Source organism: Phalacrocorax aristotelis, chromosome 7 (assembly GCF_949628215.1).
Source record: "Phalacrocorax aristotelis chromosome 7, bGulAri2.1, whole genome shotgun sequence".
In the NCBI taxonomy this organism is placed as follows: domain Eukaryota; kingdom Metazoa; phylum Chordata; class Aves; order Suliformes; family Phalacrocoracidae; genus Phalacrocorax; species Phalacrocorax aristotelis.
The window spans coordinates 15,195,072-15,222,000 of NC_134282.1; the positions used below are offsets into that span (position 1 = coordinate 15,195,072).

General features: G+C 53.9%; 1 protein-coding gene across 1 annotated transcript in view; it reads left to right on the forward strand.

The window, feature by feature from the left end:
* The window catches only part of XXYLT1 (xyloside xylosyltransferase 1), a 38,174-nt gene extending 13,362 nt beyond the window's left edge, over positions 1 to 24,812 (forward strand). Inside the window, exons 3-4 of the mRNA XM_075098925.1 lie at positions 8,619 to 8,751; positions 23,754 to 24,812. Coding sequence (XP_074955026.1) covers positions 8,619 to 8,751; positions 23,754 to 24,150 — 530 coding nt within the window. The 3' untranslated portion in view covers positions 24,151 to 24,812. The remainder of the gene's footprint in view (positions 1 to 8,618; positions 8,752 to 23,753) is intronic.
* Positions 24,813 to 26,929: the final 2,117 nt, after the last annotated feature.

Genomic DNA, 26,929 nt, shown 5'->3' on the forward strand with positions numbered 1-26,929 from the left:
GAAGAGAAGAGGCTGGAGTGGTGGATTTGTGAGCAATAGGGAGCGCAATGCCAGCCATTGTTCCTTGCTGGGGCAAGCCTGTTGTGCCACAGGAGTTGTTTTCATGTTGCCTGCTCCCAAAAAGCACTAACAGACTTCTAAATAAGCCCACCCCAGGTAAAGGCTGAAGGCTATGGCCTTGTAGGGGGGTCCTCCCCTGCCAAGATGAGATGCTAACCCCATCCAGCTGCCTGCAGGACGTGCCTCTCCTGGCAGGAGATCCCCTCGGCCCCAGCCCTGCTGCAGAGGAGCCTTTGGGAAACGCTGCTGCAGTGAGGGGATGTGGGTACTACTCGGCAGGTGCCTGGCAGCCCTCCGGGAGCTTTGGCCCCTTCCCTGTGACGCTGCCACTGTTGGAGGCCAGCACAACCCACAGCCGCCAGGGACGGTGTCACTTCTCATAATTTCTGCTGGCCACCCCTTGCTGCAGTGCCACCATTGATTATTTTTGGATGTCCTAGATCTGTCAGGCCAGGGCAGGAGTGTACGGCTCTTTCCCCTCTCCCTGCGGAATGGTGGGGTCTCAGTGTCCGGTGCTGCAGGTGGTTGATGCCCTCCTCCCTCCCTCCCCAGCCAGCCCCTTGCTCTGAAGGGTGGGAGCTGCTGGGCGTCATCCGTCGTTGATGCCAGGGCTGCTCTACCCCACAGCCTTGCTCCCAGCTCTGCCGTAGCTTGTTAGAGTTTAGCAAGAATAAACAAGGACAAAATCTGCCTGCAGCCCAGCTGCCCCTTCCCCCACCATGTGCAGTTAATTGGGACATGAGATAATCTACCTTAATGCATTTATTTTCCTGTATCTCTTTTTGGTTTCCCTTTCTATCTCACCCGTTCGTTACTTCACTGCTTTCCATCTGTGCTGCTTTGTAATTTATGGCAACCTGGAATTAAACCTTATTTTGTCTGATTATAAGGTTTCCTGCTGCTCTTCCTCCAGTTCCAAAAAGTGTCTTCACGCTCCTCTCCAGCAGCACCATATATTAAATACATAGCAAGCAGCGCTTACAGCTCCATCCTGAAAGCTGTCGCATGCTCAGCGGTATCTCTGCCTTGGAGTCCAGTTAAGAGCCAAGGTGTTGAGCACCATTAAATATTAGTCCCTCAGACATTGATGGATTACAAGAAGACACTTGGATGCACAGGAAAAATTAATTTCCTGGAACAAAAAGCATCCATCTCCTGCCGAGTCTTCCCCATCCCTCTGGAGGTGGCTGCGGGGTGTGGAGCAAGGCGAGCAGAGCGATGCTGCTGTCAGCACCCAGGGCCATTGCTGCTGCACCAGACCCCTCAGCTCAGCCAGGTGCCTGCCCTGTATGGGTGGTAGTGATGATTTGTCATCTGTCTCTGGCAGGCAGCCTAATTTTTTAATTAGCTGACAGGCTGGAATTGCTGTGCAGAAGCCTCTGCGCTGCTCCACTGGGTGCCTAATCAGTGCTGCAGAAACCTGTGTCACGGCGTGGTCAGCAGCCAGGGCGCTTGAGCACATCCCCCCTCACCTACTGCCCTCCCCTGGTGCCTGTCTGCAGGGAGGGGAGGCTGCTTAATTGGGGGGGGGGGGGGCGGCTGCTAGGCTGCCCCAGGGAGCAGAGGGGACCCTTGGCTGCACAGCAGAGCTGAGGATCTGCATTTAAGCAGGCAGCTGGAAGGTAAGCTGTCTGCACCTTGGCAAGCCCACCGGTGTAGGGCATTGTCAGATTGTCTTCTCTTGGGAGGGTGGGCTCCAGAGCAGCACCAGGTCCTGGGGAGGGGGACTGCAGTCCCACAGCCACTGATATGCTGGCAGTGAGCTCTGCAGAGCGTCGTGCTCACACACACGTGTGTGCGTGCCCCTGCCTTGGCTGCCTTCCTCTGGGCAAGGCTCTCTGGTGTTGTTGGGGTCAGCTGCGTGGGCAGTGGTGATTAATCCTGGAAGCAGAGGGGGAGACTATCTGTGAAGAAAATAAGGCCTGGCAGGGGGAGCACACAGCTGGAGAGGAAGCTGCTTGCAGCCCTGCTGACAGCAGGAGGGAGAGCATCCGGCGGCAGCCAGCAGCACGGGGGGACAAGCCGAACACAGGGAGCCTCTAATGAAGGGCAGGATGGACAACCCGGTGTGTTTGTGTAAATAAACCATGCATATCCACACTGGGCTTGCTGTGGCACTGGCATCGCTGCCTGGCACTGCAGCTGCGCTCATGCTCTGGTCGCTGCTGCAGCTCAGGTTTTCGGAGAAGGCTGGCTGCTTCTGCTGGGCATCACCCTCCAGGCTGCACAGGGAACCGCTGGAGCCTGCCACCCACACAGTGCCCACGCCTGGCATTGGTGCTGGCTGTGGGAGTGGTGGTTTTCTTGGCCACACGTCCCTCTGAGACAGCGAGGGCGGAGGATCCTGGTTTTGTAGCCAGTGCCGGTGGCTTTGCAGAGTCACACGTTGCTGCCGGCAGACACACTGCCTGCAGGAGCAGTGCTGCAGGAGGTTTATTGCCCAGGGCAGTGATCCCAAAGTTGCTGCTGGTCCTTCACAGCTCCTGGTTTCCTTGGGGTGTCCCCCTGTCATGATGGGGACAGCTAAAAAAATTGGTAGTCAGAGCCAAACTCGAAGTGATGGAGAGAGTTGGAAGGGAAGGTGTCCAGGTGTGGCCATGTGTTTGCAGACCAGAGCCCTTTAGCTTCGCTGACCCCAGCTCAGAGAGTCTGGGCCGCCCGGCCCTCTTCCTTCTGGTAAATCAAGTGGCAAAATGCCCAGCCAGCCCCGCTGCCCTTCCCAAGACCTCTGGCCACAGCCCCTCAACATCCAGAGCTGCAGCCAGCAGGGGACACTCCCATCCCTTCATTACACGGGGTCATCCATGCTGGCTGCAGCCACTTCTGTCCCTGCAGAGGACCTCTGAGCTGCTCAGCGTCTGGCAGCTGTCTGTACCTGCCCGTTGCCCTGCCCTTGCAAGGCCCTTTACCCACACACAGTCTCCAGAAGGATGCAGGGAGCTCCTGCCTCTTTGTGTTGCAGGACTTGCTGCTGCTGGCTCCGTGGGGAAAGGCAAAGCAGGGTGCCTGGGTTGCGCAGCACGTGGGGCATGGTTGGCCAACCCGGCAGTGTCTTCCTCGGTCTCATCTCTTCTTCTTCTCTGCATGGGCACAAGGTGCAAGCCCCTGGCCCCCGCAGTCACTGCTGTAATGCAGAGGAGGCACAGGGAGATTGGGGTGCTCCCATGTGATACGTGTCAGAGGAGCCTCTCCTCATTGGCATGGTACACCAGGGTGCTTAGGTCTTTAAAAGCAGGTTTGCTGAGACAGGTAGAGACCCTATGCAGAGGATGGTGGGAGCACAGCCAAATTGCCATCAGTGTTGGCGACAGGCATCTGCCTTGGGGTGTGTCTGAGGTTTGGGCACAGTGCAGCCTGTCAGGGCGGTGGCCTGTCCCCTCCTGCCATCCCGCTGATCCCTACAGCCACTGTGCTGCCGGAACAGCTGCAGGCAGGATTTTGTACTCTGACGAGGGAGCTGAGCTCATGCCAATATGAGCCCATCGATGGGCTGGAAAGCTACACCACCTCCAGGAGGTTTCAATTTTTGCTTCTAGTCTAAAGCTGTTAAACTGCTACTCAATTAACAGTGATGAAGACCATGCCATTTGGTGTACAGCTTCTGCCCTTTGCATTGTGATGGCAGCTCTCCATTTTGCTGTTTGTTCCTGGACACAAGTTGTTATTATTTTTGCTCCTTTCCTCTCTCTGCAGGGTGACAGTGGCTGCTGGTGGTGGCATCCCTGTTCCCCAGATCTGGTGTGGTTTGTATGGAAGAAGAGGGTTTGGAGCCAAGGACAGCACTCGTGCCCCAGCCCTGCGCCTGCCATCTAGGCTCGGTTTTGCTAGATAGCAGCCCTTGTACAGAGAAGGCTGTTAGGATGAGTGTAAATGAGCTTGCCTGCAGAATAGCCTGTGCTGCCTGCAGAGGCCAAGCTGTGGGGCTGCAGGGTCTTGCTTTTCTGCTTTGTCTATCTACTAGAGTCCAATGCACGGTTGGTGAATCACCCTGGGCTCCCCACACCTGTGCCCAGGGGTGCCTGGTAGCCAGGAGGTTTGTAGCTCACATAGGAGCCTCTCAAATCACGTGTCATGCTCCAGAGACTAGTTTTGGCCATTAGTAGGTGACCTGTGGGTGCCCCGACTGTGCATGGAGGGTGTCAGCATCATCTGCCCCACGGGGAGTGCACACTGCTGCTGCCTGCCTCTGCCCTGGCTGCCTGCAGTGCCAGGGAGGCAGTGTCTCACTGGTGACAAAGGCACTGGAGCAGGAAAAGACAGAGAGCTGAGATGGGGATCTTTCTTTGCTCCTGCCAAGTTTCTAGCTGGCAGCTGTCATTCCCAGAGCAGCCAAGGGAGTTGTGCCCACAGGCTTATGTGCTTGGCAGCTTCCCCCAGGCTCCATGCAGGCGCCTGTCTTTGCATCTCTTCTCCTGACCCTCCATCCATCATCCATCCACTTTTCTGTTGTTTTAAGTCCACTATTTAAACCTCATTCAGGCCATCCCCTCAACTCAGGCTAGGGGAAGGGAGTCCTAGTTTACAGGCAGGCTCAAGGATGCCCAGCTGTAGGCTGCTCTGAACAGTAGCTGTGGGTCAAGAAGGGCTGGAGGAGTAAACAGCTGCTGCAGGGTTGCTTGCTGCGCAGCTTCCCTAGAGCCCTGGCTGGGTGGCCAAAGCAATGCTGCTTCTCCCTGCGCCTCTCTGCTTCTGCTCTCGCTCCTGCCTGACTCTTCTGAGAAGAGCAATTTGCTCCCAAGGCTAGCACCATGTGTTGGTGGGGTGGTCCGGCTCACCATGCAGCTGCCTGCTATGATCCTGCTCTGTCCCCACTCCCCACTGTACCATAGGTAGGGTGTGGGGTTGATGCCTCCTGGGAAGGGCCATCAGACTTCCTGCAGAAGCTGCCGCATGCCAGAGGAGCTCCAGGGTGCTGCACAGAGCATCCGGACAACCCACTGGGCCCCTTGGCACACACCCATGGTGCCTGCCCGCATGCCAGCATGGCTCTGCTGGGTCCTGGCAGAGGGTGCTGGGCGGCAGGACACAGGGAAGTGACATCTGCCTGCCTGTAACCCCTTGCTGGGCTGAGGCTATCAGGGAAGGAGCGAGCACCTGCATGAGAGGGGATCTGCACCGGCATCTGTCTGGCATCCTGCTCTGGGGTAACTTCGATTCTCCCTCTCTTCAGCAGTTGAGCCCTGGTGCAAGGTGCCTTGGGCACTGGTGCTGTCTTATCTCCAGGTTTCCAGCACTGGAGACCCTGCTGTAGGATCCCTGAAGCTGGTCTTCCTCCTCTGGATGTGGCTAGAGGGAGGGTTTGAGCCAAGCCCAGTCAGCAGTCCTGCTGCAGCTGCTGGTACAAGGCTGCAGTAGAATATTGCGAGCATTAAACGGGGCCAGCCTGTGTCGTAAAGCTGTCACTGCTAATGGAGATCATCTCCTATTTGAGTGGTGTAACTCCCCTTTACGCACTATGGCTGGAAGAGCTGGAGTTGAACAGAGCAGGGGGTAATATATAGTATGGCAAAGTCAGAAAATTTGCTTGCTGAGCAAAACACTCAGCCTTTTCCCACATTTCCAGCTGGACCCCTCCAAGCAGTTTTGTGCCTAAGAGAGCACGTGATTCCTCCGCCCCCACATGGCAGCCAGGACAAAGCGCTTGGTAAAGGGTGAAAGAGCATGATACATCATAAATATTAGTGTCTGGCCCCTCGCCAGTCACAGGCAGAGAAATAACCTTGGCCATTAATCTGTCCATGCAAGCTGCATCTGGTGAAGCAGCGCTTAATGTCACCCATGCTCATTTTTGTCTCAGTGTTGCAGTTCATGCTTGCTTTCGGGAAGAAGAAGGGGGGGAAAAAAAAAAGTAAAGTACTTTGCACTCTCTGGGTCTAATTTGTTAGTGAATTTTTCCAGGGGGGCTCTGCCAGCACAGTGTGGGACCAGTGTGGGGTGCTGGTGCTGGGGCAGGCAGGGCTGGGACTGGAGTTTCCCCCAAGCTCAGCTTTCATTCTCTGCTGTGATTAATTGCAGTTAGCGCTCAACTGTAATTTTAGAGAACAATCAGATGACGTGCCTCACGGCTGATTTAATTGAAACCTGATGAGGCATTGGAAGGCTGCTGTGCACTGGGGTGAGCTGTGCTGGGATCCTCCTGGGAACCCCAGCCCCTCTCCCCGTCCTCAGCAGTGCTATGGAGGGCTCAGACTCCCACCCTGTTTTGCTTGGGCTGAGCTTGTGCGAGAGGTCCAGGTCCCCTCACCCTGGAGGTCTGGGTCTCCTCACCCTGGAGTTTTGTGACCAGTCTGGATATTCTCAAGTGCAGTAGCATTAAGGATTCAGGGTTTTGCACGGCTGTGGTGTGGGCCACTGGAGGGGTTTGGGGTATCTGGGATACATGTCTCCTTCCCAATTGCAGAAATCCTCTGCTCTGCCTATTCATCTGCTTGAGTTGCACTAGAGGTTTCTAAGGCAGTTGGGAAGGCTGAGGGAAATTGCTTTCAGGTCAAGACCTGCTTTAGCCTGTAGTGAATTACTACGCCTGGGTTTTAAATCTTTGCAAACAGAGGATTATGGTGGTGGTAAATACTAGGTAGTCCTGGGGACTGCTGTACTGCCAGCTGAAGGGAGTGTGGCCTTTCCTTTTAGCAGACAGAGTGTGATGGATGTTAAAATAAATTGAGATACAGCCTGGGTTGTAGCTTAGATACTATTTCTCCTTGATTTATATTTCTGCTTGGATGCTTCACCGAGTAAGCAGTGTATTTCTTGCTTAACCTCACAAGGCTTTTTCCTCCTTAAATGAGGACAGTGTGGTAGATATGACCAATTGACAAGAGCCCTGGATTAGTGCAGGGTCTGCAAAAAATTCAGAGCTGCTGTACATCCCAGTGTCTGCTTGAAACACAAACACCAAGTGGTGAATGCATTTGAAATGGCAGAGCTGCATTCCTGTGCCAGAGGACAGCTGCCCATACCTGGCTGCTCCCAGCGTCCCCAGGTCTCCAGGTCTCTAGTCCCAATGGTGGCCTTGGGGGCTGAAAACGGAGCGATTGCCGCCTGCTCTCAGCAGGCCGGGGATAGCCAGCAGCCTGTCGCGAGCATGGCAGGGCGAGGGAGTGAGGAGCCACGGTGGTGTGAATGCTGGAGCATGGGCAGAGCCGCAGAAATGCTAGCCTGGTGGGAAGCCCTGCCCCTAGCCACAGAGGGCGCAGGCAGCAGAGGGTAAGGGCAGGCTGGGCTCATCCTCCTGCCTGCAAATACTGGGCAGGAGGAAGGATGAGGGCCTTGTTTGCTGATTGTTGTGAAAGCAATGGTGATGTGCACATCTAGCCTGTAGAAAGCTATAAAGGCACCTGTGCATGATGAGTGGGGGCCAAAACAGGTTGACATAGTCTTTTTAATCCAATTAATGCCAAGAGCTAAGCAACCCGACCAATTTGCACTTGGCTTTTAGAACACATATAAATAGCGTTGACGTTACATAACACCATGGGGGATGGCTCAACTCCACTCGTGCTCCCCGAGTGGGGCTGAGCTTGGGCGGCCGGAAGATGACCATGGCTTTGCCCAGGACTGGGGGAACCCATGGGACAGTCCGATCTCTTGTAGTGTTCACATTTGCTGCATTCTACTTGGCCTGCTGCAATCCATACAGCCTCCCCGGATCGCCCAGGACAAGCAGTCTTGATGAGGCACATCTCCTGCACCCTCTCGCAAGGAACATCTCCATCAATTGGTCTCATGTGCTGCAGAGGAGACTATGACAAATGCGGGCAGGGGTCTGACCCTGTTAATGAGCTCAGGCCTGGCCTTGATAATGATGCCTCCAGCCTCTCCTTGCTCTTGACTTTCCCACTGCAAGTGGAAGATGCTTCCATGTCTGCACAACCCTCCTTGTCTCTGACAGAGTACCACTGGCCCTAATAAAGTTTTCCAGGCTGCCACAGACTGCCAGCAGTTTTGTGCAGGCAGAGGGCTGTAATCTCTGCCCTCGGGGGAGCTGGAGTCAGGCCGCTGACACCTAATGAGCTTGTGCAGGTATTACTGAGGGTGTCATGTGGCTGGCTGTGTTATTGATGTTGTCTGTGTTGGGAATTGCTCTGATGCTTTGAGCCAGGGATGCTGCGGGGGCTGGAGCTGGGAAATGCTCGTGGAGTTGGTAGCTTTTCCCAGAAGTACATAGGGTGAGCATGGGGTTCTGTGTGGCTGTTCCTGCAGAAGCACTTCCAGAAAGGGGGATGCTGGGTTGGAGCTACCTCTTGCTTTTGTCAGTCATATGGAAAACCACTCTTCTGGAAGGAAGGAGGGAGTGGATAGAAGCAGGACATCACCAGAAATGGTTTCCAAAGTAAAATGTGCTTAAAACGCACAGTGGTAATGCTGTCATGATAGTTGAAGGTTGGTGGCTTTATGTAGAGGTTGCAGCTGGATTGCGTTTGCCTGAACTGGCTGAATCTTGTCCATGAGGCTGATTGCACCAAATCCTTGTTGGATTTAATTTGTCACGTCACCATTCGTAACCGCTAGGTATGATTTTGTCTTGTAGAGCTGATTTTTCCTCTTTGTGCTTTCAGAAATAACGCAGATCATCCAGGTAGACTTGGACCTGAAGTACAAGACCAACATCCGAGACCTGTTTGATGAGTTCAACAACTTCCCAGAGGGAGCAGTCATCGGGATTGCCAGGGAAATGCAGCCAGTGTACAGGTACAGCCCCCTCCCTGTGGGGAGCAGGGCGTGGGCAGTGGGTACCTGGCATGTCTTCTCCTTGATTCAGGTCAGATTTTGGAAGAAAATCTAGAGGGAAGCAGCTCCCTGCTTTAACCCCTCCAGTGGGACTTAATCTGAAACTTGTAGGTAGGTATGAACAAAGCATACAGCGTTGCTGTGGTTTCCTTGTTCTCACACACCATCACAAGGCTTCCTGAACCAAGTTCCTGGTCGTCAGTGCCTAAATCCATACCTAGACTATAGCACATTTGCTAGAGGTGCATTTGTCCAGCCATCCCTGCTGAGGTGCTCTGATTGCATTCTGGAGCATCAGTTTGTACGTCAAGGCTCAGAGGTTTTGGCTGTGAATATTGCAGCTCTGCCCAATCAGGAACAATGTCTTCCTAGTCCAGGTGGACCTGGGACCGGTGCGTTTCAGCTGTACTCGTGCATCGTGTTAGTCTGACGAAGAGGAAAGTATGGTCAGCACTGCCTGAGGACTCGCTCTGAGCAGTGTGGTTGCTTTGCATCCTGCTGTCTAGCTTTCCTCTTTGCTCTCCACCCATTTTCCACAAAATATCTGCCCCAGCAGTTGGGGAATCCCCCCTGGCATGAGGTTTAAGTGGATCAGTCTGCCTTCTACAGCCAGTAGCTTGCTTGTAGCAAGTGTGAACCCCATCCTCTGCTGATGTGAGAAATCTTTTGGGAAATGCCTAAAATGACTAACACAGTGGAGAGATGTGTCTTCCAGTGCCCATCGATTGGTGGCATTTGGTTGTTGCTTCATTTTCCTGTAGGCAAAATGTAGGGGTTGAGTTTAGGCAACAGCGAGGTTCTGGGACCCTGGAGTGTCGGTGCACCTTCTGTTGAAGAAATATTCCCCCAGGAAAGACTGAGTGGGCAACTCTGTTGGTGGCTTGGGCTTGCAAGCATGCGGATAGCCCCATGGTGACTTGCTCTTCAGACCCTTGGTCTGCCAGCCGGTGCTGACTGTACTGGCAGCTAGCAGTGGGAGCCGTGCACCGAGGCGTGGTCCCACTCTTCCCACTCACAGGCCACTGGTGGGCTTCAGGGCCACACGTATTTCCAGGCTGGTCCTTAAAGTGATTTGGTTTAGCCTGTGTTGTTCCAAGAATTAACCTCAGGTTTTGTCTTAGTCCAGGGCAAATCAGATCATCAACTCAGGATGCCTTAACGGCTTCTCAGCTGAGCAGAGTATGAGCATTTGAGATGGCTTGGTTAGATTTTCTAATCCTAATGGAAATGTTCTTGCAGAAAGATAACAAAGCTTAAGAGCTCGGTATGTCTTTTCCTTCCCCACTGGAAGCCTTATTAGTGAGATCAATAACTGAACCTCCTAGGACATGTCCAGCAACATTCTTGTGCCAAGGCTGAGCTGTAAAGATCTGGAGCAGCCGTTCCTGCTGCATGTGCATCCAGATGGGATGAGGGTGGACAGAAAGAGCTCACCAGCAGGGGATTGGTGGTCATTAGTCACCTAGAAGCCCAAACCTGCTGAAAGCATGCTCATGAGACATTTCTGCTTGCTCAAACTGTGGAAGTCACCACTGTTCCCAGGCTGGAAGAAGACATCTCTGTGCCCGTGGCAGAAGTGTGTCACCTCCCCTCCTGGCTTGTGCTCTTGGCAGGGAGAGCTGGCACCAGAGGAATGTGGATGCTGAGGTCTCCTCTCCATAAGGTGGCACCAAGCTCGGAGGGCTGCTGTATCTGCTTTGGGTGTCCTGGCAGGGTTTTGGTGTCCAGCATGGTAAATACAGCCCCAGTTAATCATATCCAATTGTTAGAGCTTAAAGTGGGATGGAGGGAGCAGCGACTGCCGAGTGTGGCCGTGGGGCTGTGTCAGTTTGTTAGCCTCGGTCAGCGCTGCCCAGCAGGGCAGATCCTGTTCATTAGCAGTGCAGCCTGTAACAGGATAAATTAAGCATTTGTTTGCATGCAATTAGTCCATGGTGGGGTCACTCTGTGTTTCTGTCTATGCGGGGATCGGTTTTGCATTGTTTCCATGCATAGCTAGGGGAGCAGGGATGGTGTTCTGCTGCCTGGATGTGGTTTGTGGGACTGGGCATGCCTGGAGGGGACTGATTTAAGCTTTGGGGTGCTCCACTGGAGGGAGAGATCTCCGGCACGGCAAGAGACAAGGCATGGGACTGCAGGACTGAGCACTGAATATCTGACCCGAGCTACAGCCGTGCTCTCCCCATTCCTGCCGCCCACGGTGGGGACAAACAAACCAAGCAATAACAGTCCTCATAGGCTGCATTTTTGGGCTGAACTTTCTGTTGTTGCAGTTTTGACGTTCTGGGTCACTTTGGGCTATGTTGTCCTTTTCTTCTTGTGCTGTTTTGATCTTCATGTGAAAACAAGTTCCTGATCCTTGTCACCAGATCACACGGCATGAGGCGAGCTGTGCAAACGCCAGCCTGCCCCCCCCACCAAGCCCTCCGCCCCATGGGGCTAACACCTTGCTGCTAAAACGGTTTCCAGATGAAAACACAAGCTGACAAAGCAAAGCACAAGTGTCTTTGTAAAAAAAAAAAAAAAAAAACTTTGCTATTTTTATACTTTTAGCAAGATAAAAATGTGTTGTAGATGTGATATAAGAGGTGCCAGCTCTGGCCGTGTGATTTACCACGTGCGCAGGCTTGAAGCATCAGTTTGGAAAGTGGTTGTGGGGATGAAGGAGGGTTACCAGACTGTGGGGGGTGCTAGTGGGATCTCTCAATTTTCCACTTGTGTTTTCCTCCCCCCTTCATGCAGCTCTCTGCAGCACCAATGCTGCCCAGGGGGATTTATCCCAGCATTGCTTCTTTACACTCAAAGCATTCCCAGCAAGGGCAGCAAGGTGATGTGGTTGGATTTGCAGCTGAAGAAGATGCCACCGTCCTGGTACCTGCTCCCACAGCAGCCCAGAAGGTGTTTTCCAGGCAGGACACGATGCCTGGGGCTGTGCCTGTGACTCTGCAGCAGTGTGGGTGCACCCTTGCCTAGTGGTTGTGTCGGTGTGAACCATGGCTGCACTGGCACACATTCAGCACCAAGGCCTTAAAAGCAGGGTAGCCAGAATGGGGCAAAATGTCAGAGGTGAGCCAGCAAAGCTTTCCTGAGCTTGCTCAGATTGTTGTGGACTGGTACACTTAGAGCAGGGTAGGCGAGTGGCTGGGAAAGGTCTGGGTGCCATCTTCTCCTCTCAGTAGCAATGGGGAAGATGGATGGAAATCAATCCACTTGGCAGTGTTGGACCCTTGTTACCTACTTGGCCCATCAGAGGAGGTAAGTGGGTGCAGACTGGCCTATTTTGTAAATGATGCACTGTTTTCTGGGAAGCGATGATGTTCCTACCGGCTGCGTGTTGGCTGTCGGCTGGGCTTTCCAGGCACGGGCCGGGGCTGCATAGCGCTCGGCTGGTGCACTGAGTGCACTGTGCACTGGGTACAGACACTTGCGGGAAACAGAGGAGTAAGAGAACAGCAAATAGGAAACGTCCTGGAGCCTGCTTGCACATCCTGAAGGTAGGGGGAAACCTCCAGACAGCAAAACAGGATGGTATGGGAGCGTTTCCACTTGTTTGACTCAGGCTGAAACAATGCCCGGCTGCTGTTTGTCTTGGACAAATGCATTTTTCTGAGCAACAGGATCTCCTGGTCCTCCTACAAGGCAAACGCTGGTCTTTAACTGTTGCACAGCCTGGGGCTGTCCTTTGGGGTCACTCAGGGTGGGTTGGAGTGGCCTGCGGAGAGCAGTCACCCCGCTGAAGCTGTACGCAGATTGCCCTTCAGATCTGCCTCCGCACTGTGCCCTGCAGGGCAGTGCCTGGCAGGAGGTCCTGGGTGTGGAGGGGGGAGGTTGCAGGAGCCCATGTCAGGTGCAGGAGTCAGTCTGAGGTGTGAGGCCATCGGCATCAGGTTTGGTTTTGTCCAACTGCAGCCAAGGAAGTTGCACTCTGTCCGTGGGTCAGACGTGTTGTCCTTCCTGTGGCTTTTGGATCTGATGTGTGACACGAGGTATGATCAACACCTCTGTGGATGTGGTGGCAGGCAGAGCTTTGTCCTGCAAGGAGCTGCCCCGCTGCCAGGGCTGTTGGGAACATTCAATACTATGCATTAGGCTCTTAGATCTTGTGGGCTTTCCATGGCAGTACTGGATGCCTCCTGCCAGGCTGACATTTGCATGCTGGCCTGCAGGCAGAGCTTCTTCTCAGCACTGACATATGCCTGCTCATGTGTCTGCCTGCACAGGATACACACAGCAGCCAAGACCAGGACCTCCTGCTTCAGTGAGAATAATTTTGATGGAAAGATTAAAATCTGCATCTGAAGTTTGCCTGGTCCAAAAGGCAAGGAAGTGCTTCTACAGAGTCATAATCTTAATTAAAAATCCTGTTGTCCCCTGCAGCATTTCAGCTACTCAGGTGTCCTGGCAGTGTCCCATTCACCAGGCTACAGGGGGCGAGTGATAATGCCCTATATAAATATCTATGTTGCACTGGGCCTTTCATGCCAGATCCTGGCCAAATTGAGAAGTCCAGGCCTTCCTGTGCTCTTAGCCCTGCTGAGAAGCCTGAGAAGCATGCAGGCGAGTGTTGCAGATGCAGCCTGCAAGCTGGTTACCAGGTGAGCTGGCAGGTCACTGTCCTCAGGGTGTGTGCAAGCTGTATGCCTGGCCTGGGGAGCGGCTTAGATGTGGTCCTGGCTGTGGTGAGGCTGAGTGATGGCCAAGTGAAGCACAGCTTGCTGTGGATCAGCCTCCTGACCAGGCATGAGCAGCAGAGGCTATGCCTGGGGCACCCCCAGGTGCATCAGGGCACAGGGGAGGTCCTTGTACAGATGCTGCTGCAGCCTAGACCTCCCTGGGGGCTTCCTTGCCAGCCTGGCTTGGCTCAGCGCCTGTCCCTGGGCACAGGAGCTCAACTGCCAGGTGCCAAAGGGAGAAGCCTCCCCATTTCAAAGCAGCCCCACAGCTGAGATGAACAGAGTGAGGGAACACTGTGGCACTCCCAGAAATGTCCTGAAAACAGCCTGATTACTGAAGGCAGAGTTAAACTGTATTCTTACTCAGTTTCCTGGTTATAGCTCCCTCTGGTCATGCTGGTAGCGTGTGAGAGGACAGCAGAATTGATGCACAGCTGCTCTCAGCAGCCTCAGGCTGACCCTGGACCAGTGCACTGCACTGTGCTCCCCACTCCCATCCCCACAACCATTCCTACCTTTTCGCTTCATACATGGTGCTGGTGCTGTTAATGGTGCTGCTGTGTTGTGGTGGGCTCTGGGTGCCCACCAGTGCCAGCACTGCCTGGGGCCCTGAGTGCTGCCCGCACGTCACTTGCCTTGGAGGTCTCATTGGGGAGGACCTAACCCACAGGTGCTTTTACCCTCTTTCTCCAGCTGGGAACAAGGTACCTGCTAGTTGCCTGTGATGGTGGACCTCAGGAGAGGTCCCAGACCTTCTCAGGTCCTAGGGTGCATGTAGCTGGGGCTGGAAGGGTGGCTGCTGCCTCCATTCCTGTCATTGGGTGAGATCTTCACTGCTGTACCCCAGGACAAGAAGCTAATAAAAGCTGGAGGCATCCTGGGAATCCACAGTGCTGGAAATGATAAAACGTTTGTCCTGCAGGAAAGGATATCTACGTCAAAGGGACAGCTACAGACTGTGAAGGACTGGCACTTGCATGGCTGCAAGGCCGTTCGCCTTTGCTGCTGCCTGAAACCTAGGGAGAGCTTGAATGGGACATTATTTTGTGGAAAGCAAAAGCTTGGTTCCTGCTTGAGATCATGTGGGAGCTGCTGTAGTTGTGCTGTGTGCTTCATCAGATGGGTTTTGTTTGAGAGCTGGTAAAATAACCCTGAAAAGCCCATTAATGAATGGAACCAAGCCTGTGCAGCCTCCAGACCTGGAGGCACGGCATTTGCAGTGCTTGATGTTTGCTGGGAGCTCAGCAGCCACAGCACTAAGTCAGTTTGTCAGATGTTTGGAATAGGAATGGAGTTATCCCGGGCTGTGAGCAGGCTAATGCTGAGTCCACAGTCAGGCCAGGCTGTCAGCGCATCTGGGCTGAGACGGTACGTCCTGTACCTTCACTTGGGATATAAAAAACTCCCACAGAACTGCTGACAGCTGCGAGCAAGGAGGAGCAGCTGGATTCCTTGGGTATCAGCTGAGGCAGTGGTGGTGGTTGTAAGATAGAGCAGTGCAGGTGGGCTTTCCAGAGTTAGAGATGACCATGCCCAGCAGGTAGGTCCTCCTGCCTGAGTTTGCCTGTTTTCCTGGGCTCTTCATGCAGGCAGGTTGCCCTGATTTGGAGACTTTGCTCTTTTCCAAGTGCTTTTGCCCTGGGGGAGCGGGAGCTGCCTGCCATGACGGGCTCTCTGCTTCCCAAGCCCCTCAGTCAGCGAAGGCAGGAGAATTTGCCTTGCTTGTGCCCTGCCAGGTATGGTGACACTGCTGCTGCCTGCTCACAGTCCTGCAAGATGGACTCTGCACACTTTGGATTTTAAACCATTTTGAGGCTTTGACTTCGTTTGTTGCAAGTGCTGCTGCTTGATGTGCGGCGGGGAACGATTCTAGGAATTCTTTGGCAATGGCTGTCAAGAAGCAGCCAAAACAAGCAGAACCGGCAAGGAACTGGCAGCAGAACTGATTTCAGGAATTCAGCATTACTTTCTGATAAAAAATTATTCAAGAAGGTAAATGGTTTTGTTGTTTACATCTGTGCACATCATTAATACGTAGGACCCGTTGCACTTATTCCCATTACCAGCCAAACCTGAAACGTCATTTAAACACAATGAATAAATTTGACAAGACCTGACAACCACAAGTGTGCATCTAGTAGCATGGATACTATTAATAATATTAATACTATTAACTGTCCTTTTTGAGATATTGGACATTCCAAACATTATTTTTTCCAACAACAAAGACACTTGTGTATGTTTGGGTCAGGCAGTCAGGACTCTCCAAGCATGGGTTCAAGCTTTCCCTCCGACAACTTTGCTGTCCTGCAGAGAGCATGCGTGGGTGGTGGTCCTCGTTGGCAAGGGCTGCCTGGGAAGTTTGCTGTGACTTTGCTAACCGTTTTTTTGTTGGTCATAGCACACAAGTCCAGGATGTGTGTCAGGTGAGCATGTATCAGTTACTGTACCTGCACTTGTCTACAGCTCCTGAACTTTAGGAAGATGTAGAAAGCGTAGTAGTGTTGGGTTGATGGTTGGACTTGATGATCCTAGAGGTCTTTTCCAACCTTAATAATTATATGATTCTATTCTATGATTCTCAGTTTCAGCTCCTGACCATCTCAGTTTCAGTGTCTAGAGGTAGGTGCCACACCAGTGGCATCTTCCAGAGCTGCTGTGCTGTCACGAGACTTTGAAGAAAGACTCTGTAGTGGTGAGATTACAGGGCAGTTTGCATGGTGTGAATTCCCAGCGTGGCCATCTCTCCCCACGGGTCTTGGAAAAGGGGCAAACTCAGATTTCTGCAGGAAATTGGTGTTTCTGGGCAGACAGGAAAGTCCTGCTTGTTCAGGCATGTGGAGAATTGTGGCACAGTTTGCCCTGGTGGATTTACATTGCCTTTTCCATGGCACTGTGCCGCCAGCTCTGTGAGCTGCTGCCAAGAGCACAGCTTCTTGCAGGGTCTGCACCAGCAGTCTCTTTGGCCTTTTCCTCTCTGATGCTTCACTTTGCAGACCCACACAGCTGACTTTTTTGGAGGACCCTGTGGTTTTCCAGCTAGTGGGGCTGTCCCAGCTGTCCTCTCCAGTAGCTGGAGTTGGAAAGCATCCTTCTGTCCAGTGGAGAGGTTGCAGAGGGCAAATCAGTTCCTCTGCCTTGTGCAAAGGGGTGTTAGCAGAACTGGTGTGAGCAGGGTTTCTGGGTCCATTTCCCCATTCTGGGAAGCACACCGTGGGGGTTGCTGGAGTACCTGCACCAGGACATCATCAAACAAACAAACAAGCAGCAGGAGATCAAGAGGCTTTGCTGCATAGCTGGGATGCTTTCTGGAGCGGTGTGGTGCTGTGCTGGGGCCACATGGGGAAGCTCCTGGCAATCCTCTGGAAGGGCTCCTGCAACACCCTCCTGCTCTCGGAAGCTCAGGGGCAGCTCCCCTTCATGTCAGGACTCCCCCACAGCAGCGCAGTGTCCCACAGCTGGGACTCCTGGACATGGATGGAGACCTTTGTTTTCTCCTCCCTAGAGCAGCAGGTGAGCATCTCTGAAGTGAGAACATCTGCCCTGGTCCTAAGACCCCTGTTGGTGGGCAAGGGTGGCCTGGGGGAGGCTGCCCATGCCTCTGAGCCAGGCAGGCAGACAGGAGAGTGCTGCCAGAGCAGTGCCTGCTCACAGTTACAGAAATTGGCCATTTTGGCAATAATTAGACCCGCAGTGTTTGAGTTCCCCTGTGAACGGGCTGCCCATCGTCCTTCCCCGGCGCTGAATGAGCAAATGGTCTGACACACGCAGCTGATCCCTCTGCCGACGCTTGCACCATGGATGTTTGATCTATAGCGGGAAGGAAACCGATGGGACCCAGACAGAGAGATTTATGGTCCCATCTCTATTCAGAGGGCGATTTTAGCACCAGCATGGAGTGTGAAAATTTTAGGTGGTATGGGGGGCTGGCCTTGAAAATCTGTGTCCCAAGAAAAGGTTTTGCTTGCAACCTACGTTCACAAGTTGCTACTAATCATCTATTTGTGTGTGCACATTTTTGGACTGCTAAGTCCATGCAGAAGTGTAATCATCGAGAATCAATTTGCCTCTCCAAATACAGGCCTTTTAAAAGTTTGGCATGCAGACCATGCTCTAGTAGAGACCAGTGCTGTACAGACATAATTTGTGCATTATGTGAGAATTTTATTAAGGAATTACTGATGTCTTCACTGAAGAGCTCAGTCCGTCGGTTCACCAGCATTTTCCATGCGAGGGCTGGAGGTGGTCCTGCCTGAGCTGGACCCTTGCTCTGAGCCCATTGGAGGAGGGTAAGACAGTTGTGGTGTGCACACCAGTGCATCCTACTGTTTGTCCCAGGCTGGGCACTGGGGTTGCTTTGCCCCAGGGTGACATTTTCCCCCCACAGTCAGCGGAACCGCTGTGTTGGTGATGCCATTGCACATCACTGAGGGCATGGTGCTCCTGAGAAGTACAGAGCCGGGATTTCCTGGGTTACACAAGCTGCTCAGTCTCAGCTAAGGCGCTCTGGGCCAGGCTGGTACTGAACCTGCCACCCAGCTCCCTAAGGGGTTTAGTGTTTGCACATGGGACATAAGCAGCTAGCAACAAGGGCCACTTTGTTGCAAAGCCTCCTTCTGCAGTAGGGCTGAGCTCACCCAGCTGAGGTCTGGCAGCGCTGGGGCGGGAAGGGGGAGCATGGGTCGGGTGCTGCTCTGGGTGCAGCCCCTGAGGCAGCTGCCCTCCTCCTGCTGCAGCTGCAGCAGAAACTTGGAAGGGCCCATCTTCACTGAAGCAGTGCCTTTTGGGAGGGGTGGGGGGAGCTGGAAGGAGGCGGCCTTTTTCTGAGGGTTAATCTTGGTCAAACAGAGTGATGGTAAAGGGCTGGCAGCTGCCTGCCACAGTGGGGTTTAGCCAGGAGGAGGAGAAAGGTGCAGGGAGGTGTCTTGGCTGTGCTCTTACTTCTTGCTGAGGGTTATGGGGGGAAAGCCACTATCATTCCCTAGATGGATGATGCTGTCACTCTTCCCTCTCTGCCGCCCACACCCTCTCCTCTGGGCAGGACGAAAGCCGCTGTCAGGGATCCTCCAGGCTGCTGTGGGAGCCAGGTTACTTTTAAGCTGGCTCACTGGGGCCCTGCAGATACTGGGCACGAGCAGGTGGGCAGCTCACATGGGGATTGTTTGGTGGGACCGCAGCCATGCACCGCATCCTCCTGCAGGGAGCACTGGCGGTGGCATGGACAGGAGGTGCACGGCGTGCTTGCACCTCATGGCTTATTGCACAGGAACAGCAGCGTTTGCCAGCAGTTGCAGCTGGGGATAACGCCACCAGCCATCTGTTTTCTGGCTCAGGAACGGAAAAGCATATTTAGAGGTAATAAGAGCGTGCACTTGTTGTTTTAGTTGGTGTTTGGGCTGGCAGGGCTGCTGTCAGAGTGGCGCACAGAGGGACGGCCAGCAGCCCGTACTTCCCTTCTGCACCAGGAGCTCCGTGCCTGGCTGGATGGGGCTCAGGGTCCCCCAGACCCCCATGAGAGAGGCTTGGTTGACAAAGTGTGTCCTCAAGGTGCTGGCCCTCTGCTGCTGCCCATCCTGATCTCTCAGGCAGCTCGTCCAAACTCTGCCAGCGCTGGCAAGAGGTGGGAGCAAGCCAGTGAGCTCCAGCAAAGAGTTTCCTGGTCCAGGGATGTTTATTACATCCAGAATCTTGCACACCGCTTATTTTTGTGGCTTTATCCCATGGCTGTTGGCTTCGCTTCCCCCTTTGGTGAGGTGCAGCCTTCCTCCATTGGTACCACGCTGCTCAGGCTCACGCAGTGCACAGCAGTGTTCAGAGACCCTGCAGCCTTCCAGAAGCATCCTCTGACTGCAGCTGCCCTGGGGCTAGCCTGGCATCTGGTTTCGCTTCATGTCTTTTTGACCTGGGTCCTTAATTCCCCAGCTGCCTGGGGGGATCCTGCAGGCTGTCCGCGTTTCTGGAGAGGCAGCCGCATGGGGAGGATCCACGTCCTTATCAGCAATGCCAGTGGCGGCTGTGCAGCTGGTGTGGCAGGGTTGCAGCCTCTTAAACATCTCAGGTGGGTACAGGCACACAAGCCCAGTCTGCTGCCTATGGGGCCAGTGCTTTGGGCTTGCTGTTAGTCACCCAGCTGGCAGTAACTCCTCCACCCTGCCTTTCCTTCCAGCAAGGGCACCGTGCTGCTTTACCAGCAGTTTCCAGCTCATCCCATGAGGTTGTCCCATAACCCAGAGCTGAAGTAAACGAGTAGAAGTTCATGGGTTTGGACAAAGTCTTCCCCCCACCCAGTGTTTGTCCCTTTCTGTGCATGAAAGCAGGAGAGGGACCTGCAGAATGCAGCTGATAGGTGGAGCAGCCTCTTCCCCCTCTGGCAGCTATTCCCAGTGAGGCATTTTAAAGCACTGGATGGCAGCTTTGCAAGCCAGGGCCCGTGACTGCCGGGCTGCAGGCAGTGGAGGTGCGGCTGGAGCGCCCTGCGCTGGGCCAGCAAGGGAAGTCCTGGTGGAAGCAGGGATTTTTTATCTGGGCTGCCTGGGCCCGGCATTTGAATGCTTGGAAATGCTCTTCTCCAGATGTTTCCTAGCACACGCCAGCTCTGTTTATAAACAGCTCCTCAAAGCAAAGCCCATCAGGGCTGCAGGCGGGCGCTTGCAGCAGCGGCCCCGCACAGCTCTGCACCCTGCTACGGGGTCGGAGGCCCAGGGTCATCTCTTTCCCCTCCTGTCTAGAGGGGCCAGGGCGGTTAACAAAAGCCTGAAATGCCTTCTCTTCCTTTCTCCTCCCCTCCTCCCAGCCAGCAGCTTCCTGCCTTGTTGTATCCCGTCGCCGGGATCTCTGAGCTGCCTTCCCTCCCTGGCTTTTGCTGCCGGGGTGTGGGGAGGGGGGCACCCCGGAGCCAAGGCTGGTGGCACGCTGCCCTGCCTGAACCGCCTGTCCCAAGGGAGATTCTGGCTGCTCCAACAGCTTGGGGCAGGGAGATGTTTCCATTGCATCTAACTGGGGTTTGGTTCCTTAATGGTTGTGTTGGGGAGGGGGAAGAAGGGGTGCACCCCCAGCACCCCCTCCCTGCAACATGGCAGCACACTCATCAAGCCCCTGGGATTTTCCCCCCATGTTCTGCCAGAATCTGAGGTGAGTGCCAAGGGGTGATGTCAGGGAGGACAGAGCGGCATGGGGCACAGGCTGGGTTAGCTGTTTGGCTGGTTGCTGTGCTTCCCTGGCCCCATCTCCTCCAAAGAAAGTGATGCTCTTGAACCCACCGTTCCTTCCACTTCCAGCTGGGTGGAGGTGCCTTTCTTCTCTGTCCTGGCCCCTGCAGAAGGACAGTGCCAAGTCCCTTCGTTAGAAAGACAAAAGCCGAACAAAATCCAGGCTAAACAGATGCTGCCGGCAGCTCTGCCAGGATACCTTTCCCTTGGTTGGCCCAAGCCCAGCACTGGAAAAGGCTGTGGTGTGGTGCTGTGAGCAGGTTCCCAAGCTGTCAGCACTGTGGAGCCGCCTGCAGCTCGTCGCATCCTGGATCTCGCCCCAGCATCGCTCCCCAGGGATGGCCCTGGCCTCCCCCCCCAGCCCCGCTCCTCTGTGGTCCCTGTGCGCAGCCGGGGGAGGATGGCCCTGTTACGCGAGCGCCAGGAGGAAGGGCTGAACAATTGCTGCTTGTCGGTCTGTCTCCTCTCCCTGCAGAAGAGGGCACGTTGCTCCCTTCTTGTTATCAGCAGTCACCAAGTAATCCACTGGGCAACGGCATTGCTGAAAAATTGAGTCATTTGATACAGATCTGCTTTCACCCCTCCATGGTCTGGTGATGCCAAGGGCTTGGGCACTTGCATTTTTCCTATTCTAGCTGCTTGCAGGGGCTGTAATCTCATCCCTTGGCTTGGGCAGCGTGTTTTTGGAGGTAAGAAGGTGAAAGGAGTCGGCTCTGCTGCTGTGGAGCTGGAAGGGTGCCTCCCTCTGTAGCACTGTTACCCCTCTCCCTCCTGCCAGCTTCCAGCATAATTTTTAGGGCATGGGGATGGCTTTCCTGGCACTGCTAGAGAGAAGCAGAGAGAGCAGAGTATGCGGTGGTGGGCTTGATACAGTCTCTGCTCAGATCCTGGACCTGAGCACCTTGGGAGCCTGATCGGTACAGGGCTGGTTCCTGTCTTTGCAGGTTGAAGTAATGCTGCGTGGAGAGTGCTTTGCCTTCCTTTTCTCATGAGCATCCATGAGTTGTCTTTGCGGTGGCCTGGTGCCTGTCCCCAAGACATAACTGCTCTTTGCATGGGCAGAGCCCTTTTATCTCTTCCCTGCCCTTTAGATCAAATGATCACTGCTGCCCACGGGCTCTGATGAGGCAGCCAGTCCTCCGCTCCCCTTCTCTAGGAGGCATGCAGATGCCTGCTCAAAAACTGAGCCTTTCTTCCATGGGAAACTGGTGCTTGCAAAAACCCTTTCTGTCCTGAATCAGGCAAAAGGGAGCAGTGTAAAGACCCTTAATGAAATGAGAAATTTCAGGGGTTTGAATCTGAAGCATCTAAATGGAGAGTTGTAAGGAAGTGATGCTGTGTGATGGTCGTGGTTCTCCAGATCAGGGGAAGAAAAGGGTGCTCACAGTTGACATTATTAATAGATCCACATTTTCTGCTGGGATAATTCTGTGGTGCCTGCTGAATCCCAGCTCTTGCCTTGGCCAGTCTTTACTGGGCAAGGCTTCTCACAGTCCTGTGCTGTCCTGGCTCTTCTTAGGATCCAGGGGATTCAGAGGACAGGTGGATTTAATAGTCTGATCCCTGCACAAGCTGTAGGATTCTCTGAGCTAGTGCTTGTTAGAGCTGAACACAGCTTCTTACAAGATAAATTTCAACTTAAGTGTTTGCAGTGGGGGAGAACCCACTGTGACACTGGAGTTGTCCCAAGGTCTGATGTCCTTGTGTCTTCATGCGTCTGAATTAGCCCAGCTTCAGCTTCCAAGCATGGGTCCACTTTAAACCTTTGGTTGCTAAATCCACAGCATCTACCAACAAATTCTTGTTTCCTGGAGGTGCACAGAGACTTTGGTCAGTGTCTGACAGATTCAGAGAGGAACCAGTGGCAGGCTTGGCTTATTCTTTCTAACAGTGTTTCTCCCAGCATCTTCACAGCGAGGTGCAAAAAAACCTGCTGTAGCTTTGCCTTAAGTGTTAGGGCTGGAAGGAGAGCGCAGTGCTGGCACCCCATGGCTGTCAGACAGTGGGGTGGGGCCTGTGGGTCCCTGCCCTTCTCTGGAACCGTAGGCTTGGCCAGCCCTCAGCTCCCTGGCTTTGTAGCAGAGGATGCTGCTTGGGGGCAGAAGACTTTCAGTCTGAATGGGAGCGATTTTGGGGGGCACATTCAACCCCAGCTGCTTGGGTAGTAGCATGGGATGAATGCAATTCCTGCAAATGGGAACAGCTGGTGTGTGTACGGTGGGGTGTGCTCACCGCCCCAGGGCTGAGGAAAGAGCCAAACACATTTTTGGGCTGCTTGCTTAGGCAGTCTAAATTTTTCCCATTTGAATCACCCTCTGGAGTTAGCGTTGTGACTTTCACCCCTCTCTTTTCCTTGGCATTTGGAAAATAGCTAGTGAGGATTGCATCTGACAGAGCTGCTACAGCTGAGCCTTCCTAGGGCTGCAAATGCTGAAGGCAGTGCTTATTTAGCTAATGAGGTGTTGCCATTGAATTTATTTTTTTTATTTTTATTTTGAAGAAATATTTTTGCAACTCAAATTTATTTCAAGCCTTCTTTTTGCACAGTCTCAAACTGGAGCCCATCTTTGATCCAAAGCTTCCCCATAATGAAATGATAATAAGAAGAATGATGCTCTGAGCTCTGTTGCTGAGATCCCATTAACTGCAGGACATTTTCCTGGCATGTACCAGCCGTGGGGGCACTTCTGGTGGTTCGCCCTAGGCACTGGGGATGTGGTTTCGTCTCCCCATGTGAGACAAAACATTTCACATTTGCAGCCATGTGAGCAGTCATGCGATCCTCTGTCCTGTTGGCTCACCAGCGCGATGCTGGTAGAAACAAAAGGGGCTTTAGGAGAAAGCAAGAAGGGTGTTTTGAGGTCTGAGCAATATCCTGTGCAGGGGGATGGAGACACATCCCATGAAGCACCGGGATGCTCTGGGAGGCTGGGTGCCTCCAGCCAGCAGAAGACAAGCACTGCAAGATCCCTTGGGATGTGGTAGATCCTGTGCTGTGGTCCAGACCTGCCCAGACTTAAGGTGGCTGCTCTTTGGGCTGCGCTCCCTGACTCCCCTGTTCCTGTTTTTCCTCTCTTCACAGGCACACGTTCTGGCAGTATCGCCGCGAGAACCCCCAAACCAAAGTGGGGGACCCCCCTCCTGACGGGCTGCCCGGCTTCAACAGTGGCGTCCTGCTCCTGAACCTGGAAGCCATGAGGCAGTCCAAGCTCTACAACCAGCTGCTGGAACCTGCCATGGTGCAGAAGCTGACAGAGAAGTACCACTTCAAGGGCCATCTCGGGGACCAGGATTTCTTCACCATGGTGGGGATGGAGCACCCAGAGCTCTTCCATGTGCTTGACTGCACATGGAACCGGCAGCTTTGCACGTGGTGGAGAGACCATGGATACAGTGACGTGTTTGACCAGTACTTCCAGTGTGAGGGTGAGGTCAGAATTTACCACGGAAACTGCAACACTCCAATCCCTGAAGACTAGGGCACCCGCTGCCCCTGGGAGCAGCTCTGACTGCAGCAAGCCCTGCAAAGCCATAGCAGCTGAACCAGCAGTCCCTCGGGAAGGGTGGCCAGCCCTCATCCAAGCTGCATGCCAAGGGGGATCCCTGCAGATCCTAAGAGCGTTCAGTATCCCACTACCTGTAGCCTCAGCCCTCCAGGAGAAAGTGCAGTCCGGTAGTGGGAGCAGGACATTCACAGTCACCAGCTCCCGGCTCTCACCTGGCTCTGCTTGGGGCAAGTCCATGGTGCCCGTCTGTGCCACAGCCTCCACGGCATGGGGACAGCTGAGGGCCTTCAGGCAACCACTGCTTCTGCACATGGCAGGGTGCTGGCTCCATGGGTGCTGTGCAGCCTTGCCTTGTCTGATGACCAGCAGGAGGCCACAGCCGGGCAGCTGGGCCTCGTTTTGGCATTTGTCGGTGGCCCGTTTCTGCATCTCATGCAGAGCATCCGTCTGGTCCCTCTGGACCGCAGACGCCGTCCTCAGGTCATCTTCCTTTTGAAGCATTCCAGAAAGGCGAGAGGGTTTTAAAGACTGAAAAGCTGCTTTAAATTGGGTTACTTACAAACAAAAACTGAATGCTAGGTGAGCTTTAAAGGCTCCCATTGGTTTTTCTTAGCAATAAAAGCTTTACTGCCCTATCTTGCCTTCAAAGCGTTCAGTGAGCGTGTACCAATAGGTTCATTTTTCTAGCTTTGCCTTTAACCTTTCGTACAAGAAAAAGCTGCAGATGTAAAACACACTCAGCTGTTTTTCTGCGGCACAACTGAAGTCCTGTGCGATAAGAGGTTTCATGCTCCTCTTATCATGATTAAAGAGTAGTTAATGTGTATCTGTTGGGCAGTTGAATGTGGTGCCCCAAGTAGCTTATCACTGTGATTATCCCATGTCTTCTCTCTACCGAGTGATGAAAATAAACGGGCCAGCATACAAAATGGGTTGTAAAAATAAGGTTGTCGTCATTACCATAGCCAGGGTTGGTTTGGAAGAAGCCGGGAACTGCCTGTGCTGTGAACGAGCAGGCTCCAGGCATGAGCACTCTGCTCCCTAAGTAAATCCTGTCTCGGCTGGCATGTGCAAGCCGCTGCGCAGGTCTCTGTCAGAGGTGTACACGCGCAGAGGTGTACACTTCCAGCCCTGCTTTTTTTATGCCAAGCTGGTATATGCCTGTGAGTGCGCATGCCTGTGTGTGTCTCTGTGTGCATCTCTGTGCACGTGCAGGAGAGGGACGGAGACTTAATTATGGCTTAACCTAGTAACAGCCCATGCAGTGGGTGGCAGGAGTTTCCTGGGCTCCTTCCCGTGTCAGTGAATGAATGTTTATCCTTACTGAGGGAGCGGCTGTCCTCCCTCTAACTGAGGCTGAGATGCAGCCTGCAGCCCCAACCCTGCCCTCTTTGGTTTGCTGAATCGATCCACTTCCAAATAGCACACAAGCTCTGCTTTAAGTATCTTCACATCCCCAGGGAAGGAAATGCAAACAGATGATTAAGGGCTAGCGAAAGAAGCAATAGCCTGCTCTATTAGACTTGTATTTTCATGAAAAAACAAGGTGATCAGGCCTCACTAAGCAAGGCAAGGCAAGCAGCCAAGGTGTTGGAGGCTGCAGCGGGGTAGGATTCTGAGCAGGTGATACACCGTGATGATGCACCGTGAAAGACGAGGGTTTGCCATGCCCAGAGAGCACGCACCCTTCCGGGGACTCTGGAGGGAGGCTTTGCTTGGTCAGTGCTTGCTCTTATTTAGGTGTGAGTTGGGTGGGGGCATCCCCACGTTGCGTGGCTGTGAGCAGCCCTGGGAGCCACCCACCTCACCCCTGCCCTGGCAGTGCCATGCTGTTTTCCCAGCCTTGCTGGGTGAAACAGAAAGAGGGCAGGGCTTCCTCATGCAGTGTCGTGGTTCAGTGGTTGGCATCAGCGCTTCGTCACCACCCCAGCATGTCTTGAGGCCCCTGCAATTGCCCCGAGCAGTGCCTGGGGCTGCCCCATGTGCACAGCCCCTGCTGTGCCCAAATTGCTGCTGCAGGGACTCAGCCCTGTGCTTGCTGGCCAGGGCACACCGGTGGCACAGGTGACACAGAAGGCCTCACGTGCCAGGGCAGGACCTTGCTATCAGTTTGGAAATGGCGATGCTGGCAATACAGGCCAGGTGGCTCATGTCATCAGCCCTGGGGAGCGGTGGAACAATGAGCAAATGCAGCTTTTCCATAGGGCTGGGTAGCTCTGGGGTGGTTCTGGGTGTCGGGGCTGGCATGGAAGCACCATGATGGCTTTGGGGCGGCACTGCCACAGGGTGACACTGAGGCTGCCAGTGTCGGGAGCCAGGGCTGCATGGGGCCACATGCCCCCCCTGCAATGCAGCCACCCCCAGAGCCAGGCCGGGTGCTGGGCACCCTCTGCCTGTGGCCGGGTGATGCTCTCCACAGGCTTGGGAGCGCCTTTCCCTCTCTGTGGGGGACTGCAAGGAGGGGTATGCCTTTATGCAGCCACCCTGGCCCCCTGGGCTGAAACCTTTTGCTCAGGTATTTTGCAAAAAAAACGTTTCCAGTTTTTTCCTTGCAACGTGGCAGTCCACTGGGAAACTCACTGCGTTTTTTTCATCCAGGAAAAACGTTGTAAGGGAAACATTTAATTTCCCCAGGCACTGCAGATGGCCCAGCAGTGCAGCTCCCCATGTGGTAGTGCCTGCACCCCCTGACCTGCACGGTCCCGGGGGCCATGACTAAGCACTGCAGGCAGCGTAGACCCGCACAGCGCTA